Here is a 23,112-nt window from a genome sequence, read left to right on the forward strand (position 1 = left end):
TTTTATATCGAACTGCAGTAACTAAACAGGCAGATATTAAGCATGTTTTGTAGTTTTTGTTTTATTTTAATAGGACTATATGGCTAACTTGAAACAGACGCTATATGTCGCGATCCAGCACAACACCTAACTCTGTGCTAGGTTGTGTCCCAAATGCATTGATAGAACAAATTATAGCGATCACCATTTAAACAGATTATAATGATAATCAATTCAAGCTTCCAGTGAACATCAGTACTGACAATCCTGCAGCACCTACAGTATTGGCATTTAGGTACCTGCTTAATACTCATGTGTTTACCCAGGCAGTTCCTGAATGGTGATCCAACTATATCTATGTATCTATTAATCTGATCTACTGATTATTGATGCATTTTGTGCTTGGTTATGAATGTAATTTTATTGTGGATTTTATGCTGTTCATTGCCATATATATCTTTTAAATTAATGTTGGAGGTATAGGCATTTTTTGCAAAAAGAATAGAGAAAGAAAACTGCATTATTTTAGGGCGCACTCCTATGCACACTTATTTAGAAGTGAACACTTTTGAAACCAATGGGCATTTGCTTCCAGGTAACTGTGTGTAGAATCTGGGTGTTGGTTTGGTTTATAAAAGTTTCTTTGGTTCCAATCCTGCCCCACTTTGCTTTTTGTAAAATGTTAATCCAATAACATCAGCCAAATAAAAAATTTAAAATCCTGTTCACACAGACACATATGCCCAACACATTTGTTATGTTTACCATCTAACCTAATGAGGAGCTCTGGAGAAGAAACTATTATTTTGAATTTACAAAGCTGGAATGCTGTTCATACTTACTCAGGCCTAAGTCCCTAAGATTTCAGCCAGGCTCAGTAGAATTGAAGCTACGTGTTTCTTTCACCATGACTTTACAGCAATACACATGCCCATGTACTGAAACAATACATTTATTGCCAGCTATTTTGTTTCAAAATTGAATTATTTTCTGCTTGTACACTGTGCAGCTACAAATGAATTTCAGATTGCAATGACACCTTTGAAAACAAATTTGGGGACGGTGCGGACAGTCCACCACAAACTCTCTATGCAAGCAAGTCCCATTGAAATGAATGGGAGTTGTGCATATCCTCCCCATGATGCTGAACCTTTTTATAGTAACATTTCCCAGAACTGCAAAAAATTAAATATGCTAAAGATTTAGGCTTTTTCAATGTTCCAGCTTAACCATCTTGATAGCATCCTCACAGAACTTTTACAACAAGCTGTTATTAACGTCACAACTTGTAATGAATCACACAAACAGCATGCTGCCAAATCCTCATTGGAAAAAAAAATCCCCAGGAAGATGAAACATTGGCAATGCATTGAGTAAAACAGGCTTTCAGTTGTAGAAGGAAATGTGGGGGTTTTTTTGTCTTCAAGGAAAATGGCTTGGACTATGAAGCCTGTCTGGTGGCTCAGTGTGATGCCTTGGTTGACGCTTTGACTCGCCAGAAGGCAAAACTGCTCACAAAAGTTACCAAAGAGCGTGAACACAAGTTAAAGGTGAGTGAAAATTTCATTTGACAACAACCATAAATGTGTAGGCTTATTTGAGATACCATCTGCTGGGTACTGCCCCAAGATCAAGCCCCATTAGAATGAGGGCCATTTGTTATCATGGCAAATGAACTCTAAAACCACATTTATGTCAAGTCAAGGACATGCAGGACATTGTAGGAGAAGGTTGGTGGCAGTGGTGGAAACCAGTGTGTTCACCCCTTACTGTGTCTGCTGATTCTTCCCTGAAAATGCTCCCTGGCCATTCCCCACTGCTACTGCAACCAGGCTTACACCAGGATAGATAAAGAAAAGATATATTGAGTTGGCCTATCCGTATCCAATGGTGGCTGGTCAATGCCCCTTTAAACCTTACAACTAGGGCATGCTAGAGATAGCCACACCCTCTTTGTTTCCAGTCTATGGTAATCAGAGGTATATTGTCTCTGAGCATAGAACTTCCATTTTTTATATGTATTTTATTTTTAATTTCTTTAATGGATTGTCTTAAGCATGAATTATCCAAATTATTTAGCACCATTAAAATTATGATGAAATTCTTATAAAGAACTAGGGCTAAGTAATGACAACTCAGTGGCACTGATGCAGATGAGGTGGTGTCCATATGGCTGCAAGAGCCTTTGCTTTCCTGCTGTTGCTTCTGAAATAAGTTATTTAATTCAGTGAAAGCCCAGAGGATTATCTACTATACATGGAATTTCCCCCTCCCCAGGTTGTTTGGGACCAGATAAACCACTGTACTATGAAACTGCGCCAGTCTACAGGGCTTATGGAATATTGTCTTGAAGTAATCAAAGAAAATGACCCTTCTGGGTTTTTACAGGTATGTTGCCTCTTAATGTTGTGATTAATGAGAAAATAATAATGAAGCATTGTACTTCTGAAGCCCCACGTGTGCTCGCTCATTAAGCATTCATCCTGATTTGTTTGGAAGCAGGTTAGAAGATGCTGAAAATTTAGTGAGCACTTACCCTAATTTGTTCAGAGAGGTTAGACAATGTTGCATCAAGCATTAGCCCAAACTTTCCAATGCATTTTCCCCAACCACTTTCCTTATCACAAAAATTATATAATTTGCAGAAGCAGGTTTGTTGCACAAGACCTCCCAATCAACTGGAATTGTGCAACTGGAATTTTCCAATATGTGACTGATTCCACTAAAAAAAAAAGTGAGAATCTGAAAGTGCCCTCTGATGCATGCACAGGTCTTGTGCATTCAAACATGGGGTACTCCATCCATTTCAATGGCAGAAGTCAGGGATAAGTGGACTCCTCTGAGCCTGGTCCATTTGCATCAGTTTAATCTCTCCCATGTTTTTCTTATAATGGATTGTTCCATCCAGAGTACACAGGCAAAAAGAATTGCTGCGCGCTGTTCAAGACTTGGTGGCTACAACAAAAGCTGAGGACACAATTCTGAGCCAGCCCTAGAGTGTCCTCTATAGAGCACCTGTACCCACAATTTGCTTGAGTCACGATCAATTTTAAATGATTATTCTATAGCTTGGGACTTAAATGTTTTCCTTTCAGATTTCAGATGCTTTAATCAAACGTGTTCAAGTGTCTCAGGAGCAGTGGGTCAAAGGAGCTCTGGAACCCAAAGTATCTGCTGAATTTGATCTCACTCTGGATAGCGAGCCATTGTTGCAGTCAATTCATCAGCTGGACTTCATTCAGATGAAATGTAGGGGTGAGCTTTTGTAGATTGCTTTTCTTTCTCTCTCTCTCTCTCTTTCGCTCTTTTACACCAGGATTTCAAAAAGCAGCGGGTGACAGTGAGGCACCTCCGATGGGCCTCAAAGATGGGAATTTCTTATCCAGATGTAACCAAGCATTTGTGTGATGAGAAAACCCTTTCCTCTTCCTGTGACCCTAAGAAGCTCAGACAGTAGTAATAGATAATGTTAGACATCTGAGAATATGAAAAGCTTCAGACTGGGCCATCTGTTCTTTTCTTAAGTGAAGACGTTTACCGACATAACTGTAACTTTATAAAAAAAAATTAGCCTTGCCCCATTTTGGAGCATTGCAGATCAACAGTAGAAGTCATTTCAATTACCCATACAATCATACTTGCCCTCATTCGTAGGCTGCATTATTCTTAAAATGTGTGAAAGAACCATATTCATCTAGAGTTGACATTAATTTGTTCCCCAAAATTCTTCTGCGTGGATTTGGGTGCTAAATATTCTCCAGTATGCTCTGTTTGTACATTTTGATATTTGATGCCTGCGTTTTACATCTAACAATATCTGATTTCAATATTTGCCATTTTGCTTTAGTATTCGAGTTCAGAATTTCACAGCTCACATGGAATCGTAAAGCATTTCTACACATTTGCTGCATGATATGCAGTGATCATTACCATTTGACAGTTTGGTCAGTTATCATGTGCCGGTATAAGTATTTGTATTGATAGCTGATGTGAAATTGTATTCAGTATGCAATAGTATTGTCTGATGTGAAATAGTATTGTGGTTTTTTATTTTAATTGGCAGCTGTCATCCAACAGGATTTGATGTCTGAAAACTGTTAAGGTTTAATATTTGACAACAGTGGAAATGCTGCAATTCAGTGATTCAGCATCAGGTCCCAAATTTAGTCCCTGGAACCTCCAGATAGAACTGGGCATGTCCCCAGTCTGAAACCCAGTCAGTTTAGACAAAAGTGAGCTAGATGGACCAAAAGTCTGACTTAAGCAGCTTCCTATGTTTCTAAATTCTGACAGTAGTTGATAGCCTATGGCTTACTGCATTTGCTATTTGAGCCTAGCAATTTATATATACACACAGAGAGAATATGTGAACAATAATGCATTCAAATGTTGAATTCAAAATTCAGATGTAGAAATCGTTAATTTCAAATTTCCTTTCTGCTGTAGCGTAAAATTTTGAGAAAGAGGAGAGTGTCATGTGGACATGGCAAATGATGAATGCTCTGAGGATAGTCTATATGAAAGGGAGAAACCTTGTGAACTCACAGCCTCGTTTATTATGAGCATAGGGCATATTAAGCAGTTTCCAGAGGCACAGCTGAAACTTATCCTTTGTCAAAGACACATAGACACATTGTAGCTGTATAAGCAATGTTGTAACCCGCACTGGGACCTTAGGGTAATGTAACAACAATTTTCTTTATAATCAAGTGGTGTACCAATTTTATGAAATAAACAAATAATAACAGCTCTTTGAGCTGGTGTATCATTTGATAGGTAAATTCTATTGCGTAAACTTGTCCCTGATTTATCCCATTTGAGCCAGCATATGCTAAAACAATGAAGGTGTGAATTCAGAAGCCTAAGGACTGTGGTCCTTGGAGGCTATGTCCCAGGAGGACATTCGATCAGCTGGTGCAGCCTGCACCTTTCTGTAATTTATCCCCCTCAGTTATATGATACTCCATTTGTATTTTGTCCAAAGAGAGTGAATGCCTCAGCAAAACCTACCAGCTTCTCTTCAGTATCCCTTTTGGCATTCTGAACAGGCATTGCCCAGAAAGATTGTTCTTGCAATTCTGCTGCTTGGAAGAGCAGGCTAGAGCCCCTACTTAGGATGAAAGCTACTCATGAGTGGCTGCTCCAGCCTGATGATTCTTTTGAGCTGCTTTTTATGGGAATGTGCATATTGCAAGTGCCCAAAGATCAGCACAGGAACAAAGAAGGACAAACAAAAATGAAATAAAATGAAAGACAACAATGGGTCAATTTCCTTTGATGCAACACAGAAGACTGCTAGGAGATTTCTGCTGGAAGGAATTGCATGGTTCATAGGTAAATGATGTTACCAGCACTATTCCTCTTTACAAGAATCCTTAGTAAATTTTTATCCTTGTTCATCCAAAGCTCATTTTATTTCAGTTGGCTTAATTCTGAACTCTAAAGGCTCAATCTAAAGCAATTAGGTCAGTTAATTTGACAGCTAAATCTTTGAGGAACAACAGAAAAATGCTTGAATTTAGGAAAGCAGTTAAAGGCAAAAATATGCTCCCCAAAAGGGTATTGTTTCCTAAACTAAATGGGTTATATTAATGAAGCCACTGAAAGAACATGAGCAAATTGCAACATCAAAAATTAAAAAACCCAGAAAAGAATATGCTGATGAGGAGAATTTAAGGTGAAGTCTCTCTTAGATTGTATAATTGCAAAACCTGGTCTCAATTTGGATGTATTTTATTATTATTTGATAGCTTCTATTTGCCAGTGTAAGGGACGCGGGTGGCGCTGTGGGTTAAACCACAGAGCCTAGGACTTGCCGATCAGGAGGTCAGTGGTTTGAATCCCCGCAATGGGGTGAGCTCCCATTGTTCGGTCCCTGCTCCTGCCAACCTAGCAGTTCGAAAGCACATCAAAGTGCAAGTAGATAAATAGGTACCTCTCCGGTGGGAAGGTAAACGGCGTTTTCGTGCGCTGCTCTGGTTCACCAGAAGCGGCTTAGTCATGCTGGCCACAAGACCCAGAAGCTGTACGCCGGCTCCCTCGGCCAGTAAAGCGAGATGAGCTCCGCAACCCCAGAGTCGGCCACGACTGGACCTAATGGTCAGGGGTCCCTTTACCTTTACCTTATTTGCCAGTACAAGAATTTGGACTGTAATGTTTCCATTATAACAGGTGTCTTCTTGTATGTTTAGGCAGGTAACAGGCATAAGGAGGGATGCTGTGCTTCCTTTCTTCAGTGACAAACCATCTATATCCAATTTGCCCCATATTATGTTGGGATGTGTGTCCATCTCTTTCCCAGTGCTGCTGCCTTCTCAGTCTGAAGCTGGCTGCCTCTAAGGGCCAGAGCAGCAGAGATGTTAAATTTGCCACTTCCAGCTCTCGGATTCATAAGCTATTGCCTGCACGGGCTGTTTTCCTTTTTTGCAAACCCATACGTGCAGTTCCTGAGTTTAGTGGATGCTTTCTGAAAAGGACACACCAAGTATACAAATAGGCTCCATAGGGAGTGGGGTAAAGACGTCTTAGATGTCTGCCTCTTCTCATCACTCTCTCTGGGTGAGAGTGGTAATCATGACCAGGGAGAAGAGTCGGTGGAAGAAGATTGGAAGAAATTTAAAGACTACCTACAGAAATATTGTAAAATTAATGAATGTTAGAATGATGTTGGATGAAAAGTTACGTGGTTTTTAGCTATAACGCTATAAGGAGTATGAAAAAAAACAACGGACTATTAACAGACAAAAATTTAATGTTACATTATTTTAAGATTAAGGATTAGGATAAACAAAGAGGGGAAGGATTTGCTGAACTAACAAATTGAACTGGAATACAAAAAGGGAGGTGTGAGGAGGTCCGGGAAATAAGCAAATGAAAGAAAGTGATGGAAAGATGGAATTGTTTTTTATCTATTTTTATTTTGTATTTTTATTTTTTATTTTTTCATTTTGTAAAATTCTAATAAATATCTTTTTTTTAAAAAAAAGAGAGTGGTAATCATGGGTGCAGTGAGTTGGGTTTCTATGGCAAGGCAGTTGCAATTTTGTACGTGCAATTTGTACAAAAAGCTTGGGTGGAATGTGAGTTGTCTGGGAAGTTAGAATGAAGAAACCAGGGGACAGAAATGGGTGCAGATGTTCTGTGATGGTTTTCTAGTAGTTAGGCTGTCCAGGGATGTCTATGTTGTACTAGGACAACTTTAAGCTTAAATGAATAATATATACTTAAATGGTGGATTATTATAAATGGCAGAATGAAGTCATGAAATGCTTTTAACAAGCTTCTGTCCTTATTCAACCTTACTGAGAAATGAATGTCTGCCCTTAGCTATGCTGTGTTTTCTACTAAGGAGAAGGAAAATGAGGATCAGACTGTATTAAAATGTGTGTGCATTTCTTGCCATTGGTGAAATAACTCTTCCTCTCCAAAAGTATAATTTCATCAATAATACAGAAAAGTAGAGCTTCTTTAGCATTGCTCCAGGAACAGATTAATTAGTAATATTATGTTAGAGAAATCTTGAATTATTACCTATTAGTAACATCATTCTTAAAATAGCTAGATATTCACAGCCTATTTGCTGTGCTCTTAGGAATAGACTTGGCGGTAGCTATTTCACTAGCTATAAGGCACCAAAGATTTGAAAACTAGGACTCTTACTGCATTGCAGGGGTTGGACTAGATGACCCTTCGAATCCCTTCCAGCTCTATGATTCTTTGACTTCTATGTTCATTAATTTCAATGGGTCTAACTCTTGAGTAAACTTTAGTTGAACACCACCCATAACTTCATGCACCTCTTGAGGCAGCATGTTTGCTAAAGAGCTTGCAGGCTGAATTTTTTTTACCCAAATGTCTAGACGGCATTATGTCCCCCACCAGCTGACTTATACCTTGTCACATGGCCAGGGGAGCCAGCATAGTTCTGCCTGTCCTTATTACGTCTCATGTTCTGGGCCTGCTCTTCAAACTGAACCTATATACTGTTGTTGCCATCCAACTTCCTCGCGAGATGGAGTACAGCTCCGTGGATGAAGTCAAACCACTGTGTAACAGCACTGAAGTGAGCTTCCCTTGGATGCAAACCTGGGCAGTGTATATGGAGGTCCTGGGATTTTCCCAGCCACTCTGAGTGGCTTCCCGCAAAATATTAAAATACAAGAATTCATCAAATATTAAAAACTTTCCTAAACAGGGCTGCCTTCAGATGTCTTTTAAAAGTCAGGTAGTTGTTTAATTCTTTGACATCTGATGGGAGGGCATTCCACAGGGCGGGCGCCACTACCAAGAAGGCCCTCTGCCTGGTTCCCTGTAACTTGGCTTCTCGCAATGAGGGAACCGCCAGAAGGCCCCCAGAGCTGGGCCTCAGTGTCTGGGCTGAACGATGGGGGTGGAGACACTCCTTCAGGTATACTGGACCGAGGCCGTTTAGGGCATTAAAGGTCAGCACCAACACTTTGAATTGTGCCCAGAGACGTACTCGGAGCCAATGTAGCCACACGCACCCCCTCGGCCTTGCTGGTGTGGTCCAAAGGTGTATACATATTGCTGTTTATTCCAGCTCCAGGAGCTATCACTGCTGGTGTTTGAAGTACAGTGGTACCTCAGGTTACATACACTTCAGGTTACATACGCTTCAGGTTACATACTCCGCTAACCCAGAAATAGTGCTTCAGGTTAAGAACTTTGCTTCAGGTTGAGAACAGAAATTGTGCTCTGGCGGCCCGGTGGCAGCGGGAGGCTCCATTAGCTAAAGTAGTGCTTCAGGTTAAGAACGGTTTCAGGTTAAGTACGGACCTCCGGAACGAATTAAGTACTTAACCCGAGGTACCACTGTAATGTACACATGACATTAACTACATTCCATATCTATCCTTTTCAGACCATTTAAATTTCAGCACTTCCTTCAGCTTCTATAATTGGGACTCTTAATGTTTGTACCCATACTTAGCTTTTTAGTAATAGTTTTGTATTGGTGTCCAAACAGCCATCTGTCACACAGATTTCCTCTGCTGTATTACAAAATCCTCAAATGCATCACTTCTAACATGGCTCCATCCTGGCTGAGTTTTGATGGCACTCCACCTAGTACCGATTTCTGTGTTGGCCACACCCTATTCCAAATATTGCTCTCCACTCATTGCTCTACTGATATGTCACCAGATGCTTTCCTGCCCATCTGTTGCCTCATGCATTGTGCTCTGTTGGCTCTGCTTCAAAGGTTAAACCACAAAATTTCAGCCACAGAATTCTTGCAGGAAAAGAAACCCTGTCTGGTGGAATCTAGACACATATCAAAACCGCTCTGAAAATACTTTTTTTAAAAAAAGATTTTTTAAAAATAAATAAACAATACATTGAATTTTCCATAAGACTCACCACTGCCATCTAGTGTCACATTGTATATTGCACTTAAAACACACTTGAAACGTTTTATTTGCAGCTGTATAGCTGAGTCCACTGTAGATGGCAAGCTTAACTGGAATGTCACCTATTCACATTAAATCCCTAAACTCTTTTGTAGTGAGAATTTTGTCAATAGACATATGATACACATTTGACGTGGCACCTTTTACCTCGGAGCAGAAAGAATGCTCCACTATATCACCATGTGGGAAGTTAGGGGGCATATGTGGCCTGTGGGTTACACAAATCTGATTTATACCAATCGAAATGCCAGCCTAGTTAATATCAACCAAGGTGACATTTTGCCTTCATCCAATCAGTAAAAGTCAGGGTTTCAGAGATAAAGTGCTGCAACAGTTATGAGCAGAAGTAAAATAAAAGTTAATAACACATTAGTGTTTAGTAGAAGAATGTGTGGTTCAATTATAGAGATGCAGGTTCTAGGTAAATAAAGGTAAAGGGACCCCTGACCATTAGGTCCAGTCGAGGCCGACTCTTGGGTTGCGGCGCTCATCTCACTTTATTGGCCGAGGGAGCCGGCGTACAGCTTCCAGGTCATGTGGCCAGCATAACTATGCTGCTTCTGGCGAACCAGAGCAGCACACAGAAACACTGTTTACCTTCCCGCTGGAGTGGTACCTATTTATCTACTTGCACTTTGACGTGCTTTTGAACTGATAGGTTGGCAGGAGCAGGGACCGAGCAACGGGAGCTCACCCTGTTGCGGGGATTCGAACTGCCGACCTTCTGATCAGCAAGTCCTAGGCTCTGTGGTTTAACCCACAGCGCCACCCATGTCCCCTAGGTGAATAGTGAGTGCCGAATGCACACCAATGCCCAATTGCATTATTCTGTGTTTAGGCTATGGATAACCATTCTGCTTCCAAATAAAGAAAAGAAAAGAAAAGAAAGCCAAGAGATGAGTTGAGAGGTGGGATCTTGAACAAACTGGGTGTGCTGTGAAGTAATCAGATGATGACTTTGCCAAAGATTCACTGTTCACTGCTTTCCCAGATATGGATATTCCTTATGGTTAAAAACAAACAAACACAAGGCCCTGTTAATTGGTCATAAAACTGCAATCCTCGGGATTGTTGCTCCAGAAATGTTCCCCTGAGTGTTAAGTGCCAAGAGAGCTACAACTGCGATTCCAGTTGCGATGTGTGTGGATTTTGCTGCTTGTCAAACGGGTGAGGGCAGAGTTGCACTAATCGGTGCTTAGTTTCTGTTTCAGTGCCGCCAGTCCCACTCCTGCAGCTGGAGAAGTGCTGCACTCGAAACAACAGTGTGACCCTTGCCTGGAGGATGCCACCTTTTAGCCATAACCCAGTGGAAGGTTACATCTTGGAACTCGATGACGGAGACGGTGGCCAATTCCGAGTGAGACCTTCGTTCCTGGTTGATTTATGTTTGGCATCCTTAAACAACTGCTTGTATTGCCTACTCGTGCTTAGTATCAAATTGAAAATGTTTTCAATCCAGTCTTAACCTGTCCCTGAAGATGACCCTTCCTTTCCCCATGACAGAAGAATAAAGTCACATCCACACCATATATTAAAAGGACAATTATACCACTTTAATGGTCACAGCTTCCTCCAAACAATCCTGGGATCCCCTGACAGAGCATCCTTAACAAACTATACAGCAGAGGGTGATGATATGAATCAGGTTTTTCCGTGGTGGCTTGCTGTTTGTGGAATGTCTTGCCAGGGTGCGATCTGTTTTTAGACACCAGTCAGATAGCCAATCCAGATAATGATGGTGTCCACGCAACCAAAAAAAAGATTCCCTTTCCTAATCTAAGGGGATGGGGCTTAGGAAGAGAGGGAGGTTGGACTGGCAAGTAGTGCAAGCCGGGGCAAGCCCCCTAGTACTGCAAATTCTCCTTGCATGGTCACAACATTACTGAGATTAATTGTTTTGCAACAAGAAATTACATGCGGGTTACTTTTAGGAAAGAGCCCAGGTTAAAAAGAATTTGGTGAACTCAGTTGCTGCCTTTCTCGTTGTCTAGGAAGTGTATGTTGGTAAGGAGACCCTATGCACTATTGATGGCCTTCATTTCAACAGTACATACAATGCAAGAGTCAAAGCCTTTAATTCATCAGGAGTGGGTCCTTATAGCAAGACTGTTGTTTTACAGACTTCTGATGGTGAGTAACTTTAAAGATATGTAAAGTTACTTCTAAAGATTTCTCTTTGTCTAAAATCTATGGAAGCTTTGAGATTCTGGCAGTTTTCGGAACAACTGTTTCCAACTCAGTTATAGAGTCCAGGTGAACTGCTGGGCCTTGCTGTGTGTAAATAGAAACTGTTGGGGTGTTGTGTGGGTCAACGGCATGCAATTAGGTGACAGGAAACTTGGTTACAGTGAAACCTAATGAAGATTGGGTTTGCTCAGCCTCCATAAGCATCACTGCATTTATGTAGGTGCTTTCGCACTTTGTACTTTGCTCTAACATGGACTGAGAATGTCCCACAATTTGATAGACCTATTAATGTTGGTTGGCAAGGAAAAAATAGGTATAAAAGGAGAATTCCCTGGATGCCCAGTACTCTTTGGTGAAAGAACCCCAGCAGGGATTTAAAATCACAAAATATGCAGCAAAGTAAAGCATGGAAATATAGGCTGTTAGACCTTTAAAATATATCCTCGTGAGTTCTAAAACTCCCCTATTCCAAAGTTCCCCACTTCGCCAGCATAGAAGAAGATCACATGTTTGATAAGTTTAGATGGTTCACTTACAAACTCTCCAAAGGTCAAATTCATCTGCTTTTCCATACAGCATTCAGAAAACACAGGCAGTGAATCTTGGCCAAGTTACAGTAGGAACACAATAATGCAGTCAAAGCTTGGAGCAACAGCTCACACCTCTTTACACGTTTTTCTGGTAGAATGAAATGCAACAATAGGCTTGATTACCTTCCTCCCAAGGAGAGGTAGAGTGACCAAGCAAAGCCTGGCAGGGCAGATTACTACTCTATAGCATTAACCCCTTCATGTGTTAATTAGATTTAAGCGTATCGTGTGTATTAGGTTGGTTATCCCACAGTTAATGCTTTGAATATGTCCAGGGCCAGACCAAAATATTGATTGAACTAAATCTCAGTAAATCTTTGAACTTTTTAACCATCATTAAACAACAGAAAAAGCATCAACTTCAAAAAGCACTGAATTAGAGCTGGAAAGGAAAAACCAGGAACATTGCAGATTCTTCTTTTCATCATTTTGTTCGTTTTCAAGATGCAGCTTGTTCAAGCAGCACCTACAGATGAATATTTTGGTTCAATTTCATAGTGTGTTGCTGATTCTTCTTTTGAAATTGTCATGTGAAGTCATATGACACCATGCGATTGATAGGTGGCAGCCCCACCCACCTGTCAAAGTGGCCCACTCAGGGTTAGTGAGAAAAGGAGTATTGTGTGGCACAGACATAGTTTGTAGAAAATATTATGTGTGGGGTTTTTTAAATAAATAAATAAATAAATCCATGTTTCATTGTGGGAAATCAGTTGATTTCACTACCTTATTAACTAATCCTTTAAACTCTTAATATTTAACAACATTTGAAACAGGGTGAGGGGAAAAATGGTCCTGCGAAACTAGAAAGATGGTGAAGTTTATGGAACTGAAAACTGTACGCAGACCCTTGAACTATTGGCACCCAAAAGCTAGAAGCTACTTCTGTAGAAAATGGAGATGTCCATTGCTTTTACAGCCCCATTTCCCTAATTATACATCTGTGATGAATTCCAGAGCTTAATTACATTTTCTCTCTGTGGAAATAATTTCCTAGCAATGTCTTATAAAATATGGATGTTAATTCAGGCTTCGGTTCTCTGTAATTACACTTGCTATCCATATGGGCAACCGAAGAAATTAATATTGATTAATGATACTTAACTGTCATGAATCACAAAACACATGTTAATCTCATTCTCTCTTCATATTCATGTTGCCAAACTATGTCAGGAAAAACCATTTGTTCCCAAGAATCTCTTTTCTTTTTTAAAAAAAGTCTTCAGAGGAACATGATTTGTAATCAACCTGGCAAAATATGATAGAGCAAAATATGCAAGCCTGAGCGAAGGGATAAGTTGCAGCTAAATTCCCAAGATGAACAATTTTGGATTGTGAGAAGACGAAGATTTGCCTATTTGTTGTTTATGTAGCTCATCCGGGATGTTCAGTGTCGTACAACAAAGCTAGTTGCTAAGGCTAGAATTAGACATTCTAGCAGATGTGTGGCTGCTGCCAGAAACAGAAGCCTTAACTCTTAATTCTTTCTGGTAGTGATACAGAATGAAGCTACCACATTGTGAATTTCTGTGGCTTCACAAGAACCAGCCAATGAAATCAGAGTGAGAATAGGGAGATCTGGAGCACAATGATGTCATGCAATATTACACAATGATGTCATGTAATGCCACACATTTTCATCAGTAGATTTGCTCCTGGGGGGGGGGGGAGGTGGGATATAAATGCAATAAATTAATAAATACAAGGAACCATTTTGTTGTACATATTATCATGCATATTACCATACATTGGCAGTCGATGTGTAATAAAAATTCTCCTTATCACTTGACGAAGGTGATAAAAGAGACCAAGTTATGTTGAGGTAAAGAAGTATATAGCTGCATAGATTGGTTGTCTTTATCGACGTCAGCATAACATCCTAAACTCTCAGTTAGTGGAATCAATGGAAATTAAATGTGATTTATTTATTTACTGCAGGGATAGGGATCCTCAGGCCTAGGAGCCAAAGGTCCCCCCGGACTTGTCTACCTGGCCTTTGGGACTCTCCCAAGGACACCCTCAGCCACAGCCCCTCTCCCCAGACCACCTCTGTCCCCTCCCCTGCTTTGCACCCCCTCCTTTTTGCCTGGCAGCAAAATGTCATTGGATTTTTATCCTGCTTCTTGCTTGCCTGGGTAAAGGATAAAGAGAGGTCTGTGTAAGAACTAGACTCCAGTGCAAAAGTAAACTTTGTCATACCGTTCAACGTGCCACAGAGAAAAATTGAAACACATGACTTTGGGGGCTTCAGTCCCCCAAAACACACGTCTTTTGGGGGCCCCACTCTCACAGGAGCCAGGTGACTTGTGCGAGAACACAGCTTCCCAGAATGGGCGTCTTTTGGGGCTGCACTCTCGTGGGAGTCAAACGGGACATCCCAGGATACAGGTTTCTGTAATACCAGGATGTTCCGCTTAAAGTGGGACAGTTGAGGCGTATGCTCTGTTGCTCTGCCCTTATTATGTACTGAAATTCTTACCCTGGGCCAGCAGGGGGATACTGTAGATAGTTATGCAAATGAAGGATCGAAAGTGACGTTCAGTGATTGGATAGTTTTAGAAAGTTGTTACAGTAACATGGTACTGGAGCTCTATGTAAGCAGGCTGACTGAGCCCTTCAGTTCAGTTCTGTCCTGGCCTGTGAATAAACAAGAGCTGTTTGAAGAATCACTGTGTTGTCTGATATGTTCACCCACAACTTAACAGCCCTCTTTTGCCATTGACTCAAACTAGCAGTGGCATGTGGCCCTGGAAGGTTTCCCAGATGGAAAAGCGTCGCTTGGACTTAGTACATTTGTATCCTACCTGTCTTCCATCATGGAACTCAGGGTAGCCAGGCCACAATCTATCTTCTTCACCTGCTGATCCGGTGCTACTCCAAGATAGGGTGTAACAAACCAGTGCCTTTTGTGGCATCCTTCTAATCCATCTACACTTTCTTTCTCAATAGTGGCCTGGTTTACATTTGATCCCTCTTCAGCCCACCGGGACATAGTCCTTTCAAACGACAACCAGACTGCTACTTGCAGTAGCTATGATGACCGCGTCATCCTGGGCACAGCAGCTTTCTCAAAGGGGATCCACTATTGGGAACTGCATGTAGACCGTTACGATAACCATCCAGATCCAGCCTTTGGGATTGCTAGAATCAACGTCGTCAAGGACATGATGCTAGGAAAGGATGACAAGGCATGGGCTATGTACGTTGACAACAACCGCAGCTGGTTCATGCACTGCAATTCTCACACCAATCGGTAAGCATCCAAGAACATTTTCTCATGTGCATGTGGAACTTTCCCCCCTCAGGAAGTCACTTCTCAAGAGAGAGGGCTTTTGGGAACCCTTCCAGCATTTCAAGAGCATGCTTCATCAATTCTAGACATTGCAAACTTTCCCCATAAATCAGAAGCTTATTGCTGTGTAGTTCTGTTGACATTTGTTGACATTATAACTTCATTATTTTTTATGGCATCTATGGACCAAGCTAGATGCAATATGAGCAGCCACTTAATTTATACCTGGGCCTGCTTCAATCACATATAAATCAGCGAGTGGAGAGGAGACTGACAATAAGGACACCCAAGTGGCATGTACTAAACTTCCCCACCAAAATATCACCTCAAGACAGCCTCTATTCCAATCATTTTTCTCTCCAACCAAGCTCTAATTTTGGAAGTATGGATGGGGCAGAAATCTGATTCATTTTTCACTTAAACACAAACTTGCCTAATTCACAGTTTCCGAAAGAATACATGAACTGAAACACAGTCATCCTTTGAAATCTGCACTTCTCTAGATTTTCCAATGCAGTTCTCCAGCAAAACAACGTGTACAAAAATGCATATACCAGGGTGAAAATGTACGTATAAATGTGCATCATAGTGAAAATTGCATTATACATTTGGAATACTGAACACATTTCTGGTCACCTCACCTCACCACAAAAAAGATCCAGTGGAACCTCGGCTCCCGAACCCCTTAGGAGCCAAACGTTCCAGCTCCCAGATGATCAAAAACCGGAAATGATTGTTCTGGTTTTTGAACATTCTTTGGAAGCTGAACGTCCGATGTGGCTTCCACGGCTTCCGATTGGCCGCAAGAAGCTCCTGCAGCCAATCGGTAGCCTCACCTTGGTTCCTGAACCGTTTTGGGAGTCGAACGGACTCCCGGAATGGATTAAGTTTGGGAACCAAGGTTTCACTGTATTGTAAAGTTGGAAAAGGTTCAAAAGGTGGCCATCCAGTTGATCAATGGGATGGAGCAACTCCCCTATGAGGAAAGGGCACGTGGTGAAGCAACCTGGTGATGATTTCCTCAGAAGCTGAACTGTTGACTGAGCCAACCCATATTTAGAGGCATTGTGTAAATTGGCTACTAATTTCTGTGCCAGTGGAAAAACTGTGCTCCATCTCAGTTCTGGAAACTTTCAGATATTTGAAGATCATTATAAAGGCTATATATTATTCTCTTTACAATAAATGTTGGTTTGCATGTTATACCTAAACAGAGAAAGCAGCTGGGCAAGTGAAGCCTTGTGTGTGTGGCAGAAACATGTCTGTTGGCCTCCCCACCTCATACGCCAGACTCCCTTATGTTGGAGATGACATTTGCATAAAAGTGCATAGGCTATGTACCCAAAATTTGTATCCTTGGCAAATTGAGGGTATGAATTCAGAGCCTGCACATGTTGGCATGGATGCACATAACCACCCCCTGATTAGAGTGGTTGCCCAGTGCATGGAGACTGAGCGTGGCAAGGGGGTGTGGTCAACGTCTGTGTTCCTGAACATGCATGCACCACACATACATCCATGTGTGGAATGACTATCTGCACAGAGGTCAAGGTACAATTTTGCTTGTGCTGCTTTGGCTATAAAGAGTCAAAGAAAGGCTCTCAGTGGTGGTAAAATCTGCAGCGAGATTCAGGCATTGTTTCTTTACATATTAAAATGGTCAGTTGCTTTATCTTGCCCAGGGCAACCCAAAGTGACCTACAACCAAACAAATAGTCAATAGACCCCACATAGAGTAGAGACATTAAAACCAAGAAGAATGAGAAATCCATTAAAAACATCCCACCCACAGATGGATCAGAGATGGCATTGCTAGATCCTGCTACAGGAGAAGCTTTTCAGTGCAGTGTCTGAATTAGTGCTTCACTAATTTAAACGCTTCCTGTGGCATTCTTCTCAATAAGGTTTTTTTAAATCTTTCCCACTGCATGCTGGGATTTTATCCATCTTCACTATGCCCATTTTAAAATGTGGAGAAAATAATGTGGCACCTAAGATTTGAATGGAGAAACTGAATCACTTAACGTTGCCTTAGAACAGAATGAAAAATTGATGTAAAGGGAGGAAATAAGGATAGCCCTGCTAAACAACAACAGCAGCTCAAATTTAACATTTATATGTGGCACTTTCAAGTATTCTATGGCCGTCACATAGATTATCTAGTAGCAGTCCTTACTAGAACCCTGTAAGTTTAGTACTATTACCCTCCTGTATTGCAGATGATAGTACTTAAGACTGCGGGAAATTGGTTTTTCTAAGGCCATCTAGTGAATTTATGGCAGAGATGAGAATCAAGCCAGGATCTCCTAGACTTGTAATTCGCTTTCCTGAGCACTATGCTACACCAGCAGCCTGATAAAGACTTGACTTTGATTTCACCAAACCCGAGCCCTTGTCCAGCTTCTCTGCCCACAGTACACACAAAAAAGAATAATCAATAAGGCTTGCTTGGGGATCCTTACCATTCTGTCAAATCCTGTCTATTATCCATTTCCTCGTTGTTGAGCCAAGCAGCTTAGCTATGATTAACTCCAGCCTTTCCCCCCTCTACTAGCCCTGGAATGCTGATTCTATATTTCAGGAATGGAATTCCACTAGATCCAGAACTTTAACATATGTTTAACGTGTGAGGTGGGAATGAAACACCATCTTGGTCCCTTCTTTCGTGAGCCCAAGACTTATGATCCACAGCTCAGGAACAGATAGATTAATTGCATTTATTTTAGACAACCTGCATATTGCATATTACACTGGCATAGCAGGGTCATAGGATGGAAAAATAGGCTTGAGATCTGCTCAAAAGTTCCTAAAGACAATGAGCATGTTTCCATTTCTTTTCTCTGTTCAGAATAATTTTAAACCTGCCGAGAGTAATGTTTCCCCAAAAACAATACACATCAAAGGCTCAGATATCTGCCCCTTTAAAACCCTGATTAGATTTAAAGAGGAAATAATGTTAATCTCTACTAAATTTAGAACACTGTGCTGCTTTCAGGCCATGTTGTATTGCGACAAAATGGCAGCACTCACTCATTGCCCTAGAAACCTACTTTATTAATGTATTCTCAGGCATACTGGATTATAGGCACACAATCTATTTTATGAAATATCACCAAAGCTTAATAAAAAGCTATTCTGTGGAGGACACAGAAGGGAAATACTTTTTTCAGATTATTATTCATTTTAAAATTATTATTATATTATATTATATTATATTATATTATATTATATTATATTATTATTATAAATATACAAATTGAGTGCTATTGCCTTTACTCAAGATAAATTACAGAATATCACAAAACAGTGATCAGACAGACGTAACTAAATACATTAATGTCAAGACCATAATTTTTGCTTCTAGCAGCCATGGGATGCTCTTATCATTTCCCCCCTATTATTTGCTTGCGATCTTTCAGTCCCACAGTTTCACCCAATCTAGACAGCTGAGTGGTTTGTCCTACCTTTGCCAGCCACTACTTTATGGTGGGAGTGTTTGGTATTAATCAGTTTCTGTTACTTACAGTTTTTACTGCTATTAATAAATCTATTACCAATGGATTCTGAGCTGTCAGTACCATGTCATACATAAATACAAATGGCAAAACTGTAGAATATGTTATAATTTTTTATCTTGTTGATTTCCTTAACAAGGTTCTGTCCAATTTGGGGTGAATCCGCCCCCCTTCCAGTAGGAGGCTGATATAGCTTCTTTTCAAAGCTGGTTAATAACATTTAGTCCCCCCTGCAGAATACATGTTTTTACGTTTAACTTCCATTGATGTTGAATTTAAGCAAATACTATGTCACTCATGACATTTTTCATATGACTTAGAAATTGTTAGTCAACTTCATAGAGAACCAGAAGAGTTTTGTTTTCCCTTTTGGCTGTAGATTTGCTTGAAACTGATGCTAAGATTATGCCTTGCATGTCAGCATGTAATTCTGTTGCAAAACTCCAGTGACATTAACAAAGCATAAGTGTGTGTGGTCATTGCACATATTCAGGGAATTTCTGGCTCAGTGGTTCTATACGCTATAGTGTTGGGCTAGCCTACCTTCCCTGAGGAAAAACACATTAATGTCAAATCGGTCTTGCATGTAGTAGCTGGCTGAATCCATAAGCATAGTTTGATCCTGCCGTTTAAGCAGCTGTTCCTGTCACCTTATCAAGAGTTATTAGTACCAAACACATATTTACGAGGAGCTGGTCTCATAGCCTTTGAGTTCCTATTTCATTTAAGCAACATCTTTTCATGATGGCCAGGTCGGTTGGAAACATAGGCATGTAGTTCTTCCCTGTTTACTTTCAATCAAAAACTAATAATAATAACAGTAAGCACAACAGAAACAACACAAATACCTCTATTAGTTTAATATAACACAAAATTGGAGTGATCTTATTTTAGAAGGGAACAGGGCCTTGGTTCCTTTTTAAGAATTCTGAGGAAGGCAGATGTGCCCCAGGTACAACTTCTTCTAGCAGGGATTGAGCAAAGAGCAGCTGTTGATTGTCCCAGCTGGAGGGCTGTGCTAGGGAATGGAGCCCTGTGGTTGCCCTAAAATTGACCTTTTCTGTTTCTGTAGCGCTGCCGCTTACATACACTTTCAGACAAATTTGAAATTTTACAAAGCATACATATGACTTAGTTGCATAGAATTTTCTTTTCACAAAACGTTATACTTTTTACCCCCTTGATACAGATAATGTTGATCGTGGAAATATTTATCAACTTTAATTAGAAATCCTGGCATCTGAAATTAAGTTTCTTGCATTGCATTTAAATGAAGCTTTGAAATTGAAGCACCAACATTGTTTTACAAACCACCAGAGCCGTCTTTACCCAGGGGTCCAAGGGTTGCGGGGCAGCTGGGCGCCGAATTCTGGGGGGCACCAAATGTATACCTACTGTATACTGGTCCCTCTCAATCGGAGACAGTGAAAAGCAATGGAGCGAAAGTCCCCATCCCCCTCGTCCATCACGTCAAATATTCCCAACGAGTCAGGAAACAAAAGCAGTTTTTTCTGCTGCGTCGTTGTTACAGTGAGCAATTCCCCCCCCCCAAAAAAAGCTAAACAACTTTGAGTTCGCCCCCCCAAAAAGAAGGTCAACAACGTTGGCTTCCCCCCTCCCCCAAAAAGCTCAATAAAAATTTATTTGGGGGTGGCTAAACTAAATTTGGGGGCGCTGGGCAGATCTTTACACCCCAGTGGCACATATGCCAAAGACGGCCCTGCAAACCTCAAACCCAAATAGCGTTACGTAGGGTCATATCCAACATTGCAAATCAAGATTTGTAAAATTTGCTTGTAAAATTGTAGTTCAGCAGTTTCAAATTTAGGAAATTTGGTAAGTGTGGGCCAATATTTCTTTCAGGTTCAACTCTACAAAATAGCAATGATTATTTCATTCTTTTCCTGTGGTTTCGTAAGAGATTCCTGCATTAAGTACAATACATCAAGGTAATGTAGCTAACATAGGCATTTTTGTCTCTGATCCTTAGAACAGAAGGGGGTGTTTCAAAAGGTGCAACTGTAGGAGTTCTTCTGGACCTCAACAAGCACACCCTGACCTTTTACATAAATGGGCAACAGCAGGGACCTCCAGCATTTGAAAATGTGGAGGGCGTCTTCATGCCTGCATTAAGCCTCAACCGAAACGTGCAGGTAAAATTATTTTCCCCACAGATTTATTTATTTGCTTTTGTATCCCACCTTTCCTCAGAGGAGCTCCTAGTGGCATACATAGTTCGTCCCCTCCTCTAACAATTCTTTGAGGTGGGTTAGGCCAAGAGATGGTGACTGGCCCACCGTCACCCAGTGAGCTTCATGGCTGGGTGGAGATTTGAGTCCTGGTCTCCCAGGTTCTGTTCTTACTCCACACCATGTACATTTCATGTACATTGCCAAAGGACAAAATCCATCTTTCTGTATAAGCTGGAGCCATTTCAAACTCTGGTCATTTTTCTGTAGGGATTCAATTGCTTACTGACACATTCAATTGCAAATAGACAAACTTAGGTTGTACAGTTAAAATAGATTTGATCCTTTTCTTCAACAAACCTGCCCCTGTCATATAACTTCCCCACAAACTTTGTGCAAACAAATCAGGATGAAAGCTATAAAACAAAACAAAACAAAACAAAACAAAACAAAACAAAACAAAACAAAACAAAACAAAACAAAACAAAACCAGGTTGTCTGGGAATAGCCAGAATCAAAATTGGTGGTACAATTTCCTTTATCCAAATAGCCCAGTCAAGTAGTACAGTATTATTTGTTGGTGGATTGGCACAAACCGCTTGAAAGTCAGAAGTTTTGGATGTAGAAAATCTAATTAGTTAAAGGAAACACAGTCGTGCGTTGGTTCTCGAATGCCTTGGTATGCGTACGTTTTGGCTCCCAAACGCCGAAAACACAGAAGTAAGTGTTCCATTTTTTAAACGTTCTTGGAAGCCAAGCGTCCGATGTGGCTTCCACAGCTTCCGATTGCTCCTGCAGCTAATTGGAAGCCGTGCATTGGTTTTCAAACAGTTACGGGAGTCTGTTCAACTTAAGTTTGATGGATTACGTTTGACAACCAAGGTACCACTGTAGATAAAGGTCTACCAGACACTCTTTATATACCCTGTATAAATTCCCCCTTAAGTGAGGTGATTCTGGGTGTGGGCAGGCGGTCATTTGGGCTGCATTCAAACAAGCAGTGTATTCTGTTTCTCTGACACTTCCCTAACTTCTAATTTCCACACTATATTTGAGCTTTCACGTGATATAAAACAGGGGTCAGCAACCTAAGGCCCATGGGCCACAAGCGACCCACAGGGGTAGTTTAATCTGCCCACAAGCCGCCCCTAAACCGAGCTGCCCGCTCGGCGAGTCCCCGCCCGTGATCCGGCCCACAGATGGATCTCTACTGGAGTGAACTGGCCCAGGTAAAGTAAACCTTGCTGACCCCTGATATAAAAGACTCTTCCAGAAATCTAGTGGGATATAGTGAGAGTTTAGCACTCAATTCCACGTTAATTGCTTCCAGAAAAAAAAAATCTGCTTGCAACCCCATTAACTCAGGAGTAAAGTGAAATGTGTCGGGGACGCGGGTGGCACTGTAGGTAAAACCTCAGTGCCTAGGACTTGCCGATCGTATGGTCGGTGGTTCGAATCCCCGCGGCGGGGTGAGCTCCCGTCGTTCGGTCCCAGCTCCTGCTCACCTAGCAGTTCGAAAGCACCCCTAAGTGCAAGTAGATAAATAGGTACCGCTTTATAGCGGGAAGGTAAACGGCGTTTCCGTGCGCTGCGCTGGTGCTGGCTCACCAGAGCAGCTTCGTCACGCTGGCCACGTGACCCGGAAGTGTCTTCGGACAGCACTGGCTCCCGGCCTCTTAAGCAAGATGAGCACGCAACCCCATAGTCGGTCACGACTGGCCCGTACGGGCAGGGGTACCTTTACCTTTACCTTAAAGTGAAATGTGGGGCTGTATACCTGCATATAGATCTTTCCTGCCATTTTCATGGGTGAATCATGGGAGGAGAGAAGCATGCATGTGCAGAAAGGGTGAGGGAGTGGCAATGTTGTCCAATGACGTTCATTGTTGTGTCAGGAAAGAGATGAGAGGAGGTAACTCCTGGCAACCTCTC

At 41.3% G+C, this 23,112-nt stretch overlaps 1 protein-coding gene across 1 annotated transcript in view; it reads left to right on the plus strand.

Moving 5' to 3' along the window:
- Positions 1–23,112, plus strand: part of TRIM67 (tripartite motif containing 67) — a 38,669-nt gene that overhangs the window by 9,267 nt on the left and 6,290 nt on the right. The window contains exons 3-9 of the mRNA XM_077925803.1: positions 1,407–1,529; positions 2,257–2,367; positions 3,075–3,228; positions 10,619–10,764; positions 11,399–11,537; positions 15,134–15,437; positions 20,982–21,144. Of these exons, the coding sequence (XP_077781929.1) occupies positions 1,407–1,529; positions 2,257–2,367; positions 3,075–3,228; positions 10,619–10,764; positions 11,399–11,537; positions 15,134–15,437; positions 20,982–21,144 (1,140 nt within the window). The remainder of the gene's footprint in view (positions 1–1,406; positions 1,530–2,256; positions 2,368–3,074; positions 3,229–10,618; positions 10,765–11,398; positions 11,538–15,133; positions 15,438–20,981; positions 21,145–23,112) is intronic.

Source organism: Podarcis muralis, chromosome 3, assembly GCF_964188315.1.
Source record: "Podarcis muralis chromosome 3, rPodMur119.hap1.1, whole genome shotgun sequence".
In the NCBI taxonomy this organism is placed as follows: Eukaryota; Metazoa; Chordata; class Lepidosauria; order Squamata; family Lacertidae; genus Podarcis; species Podarcis muralis.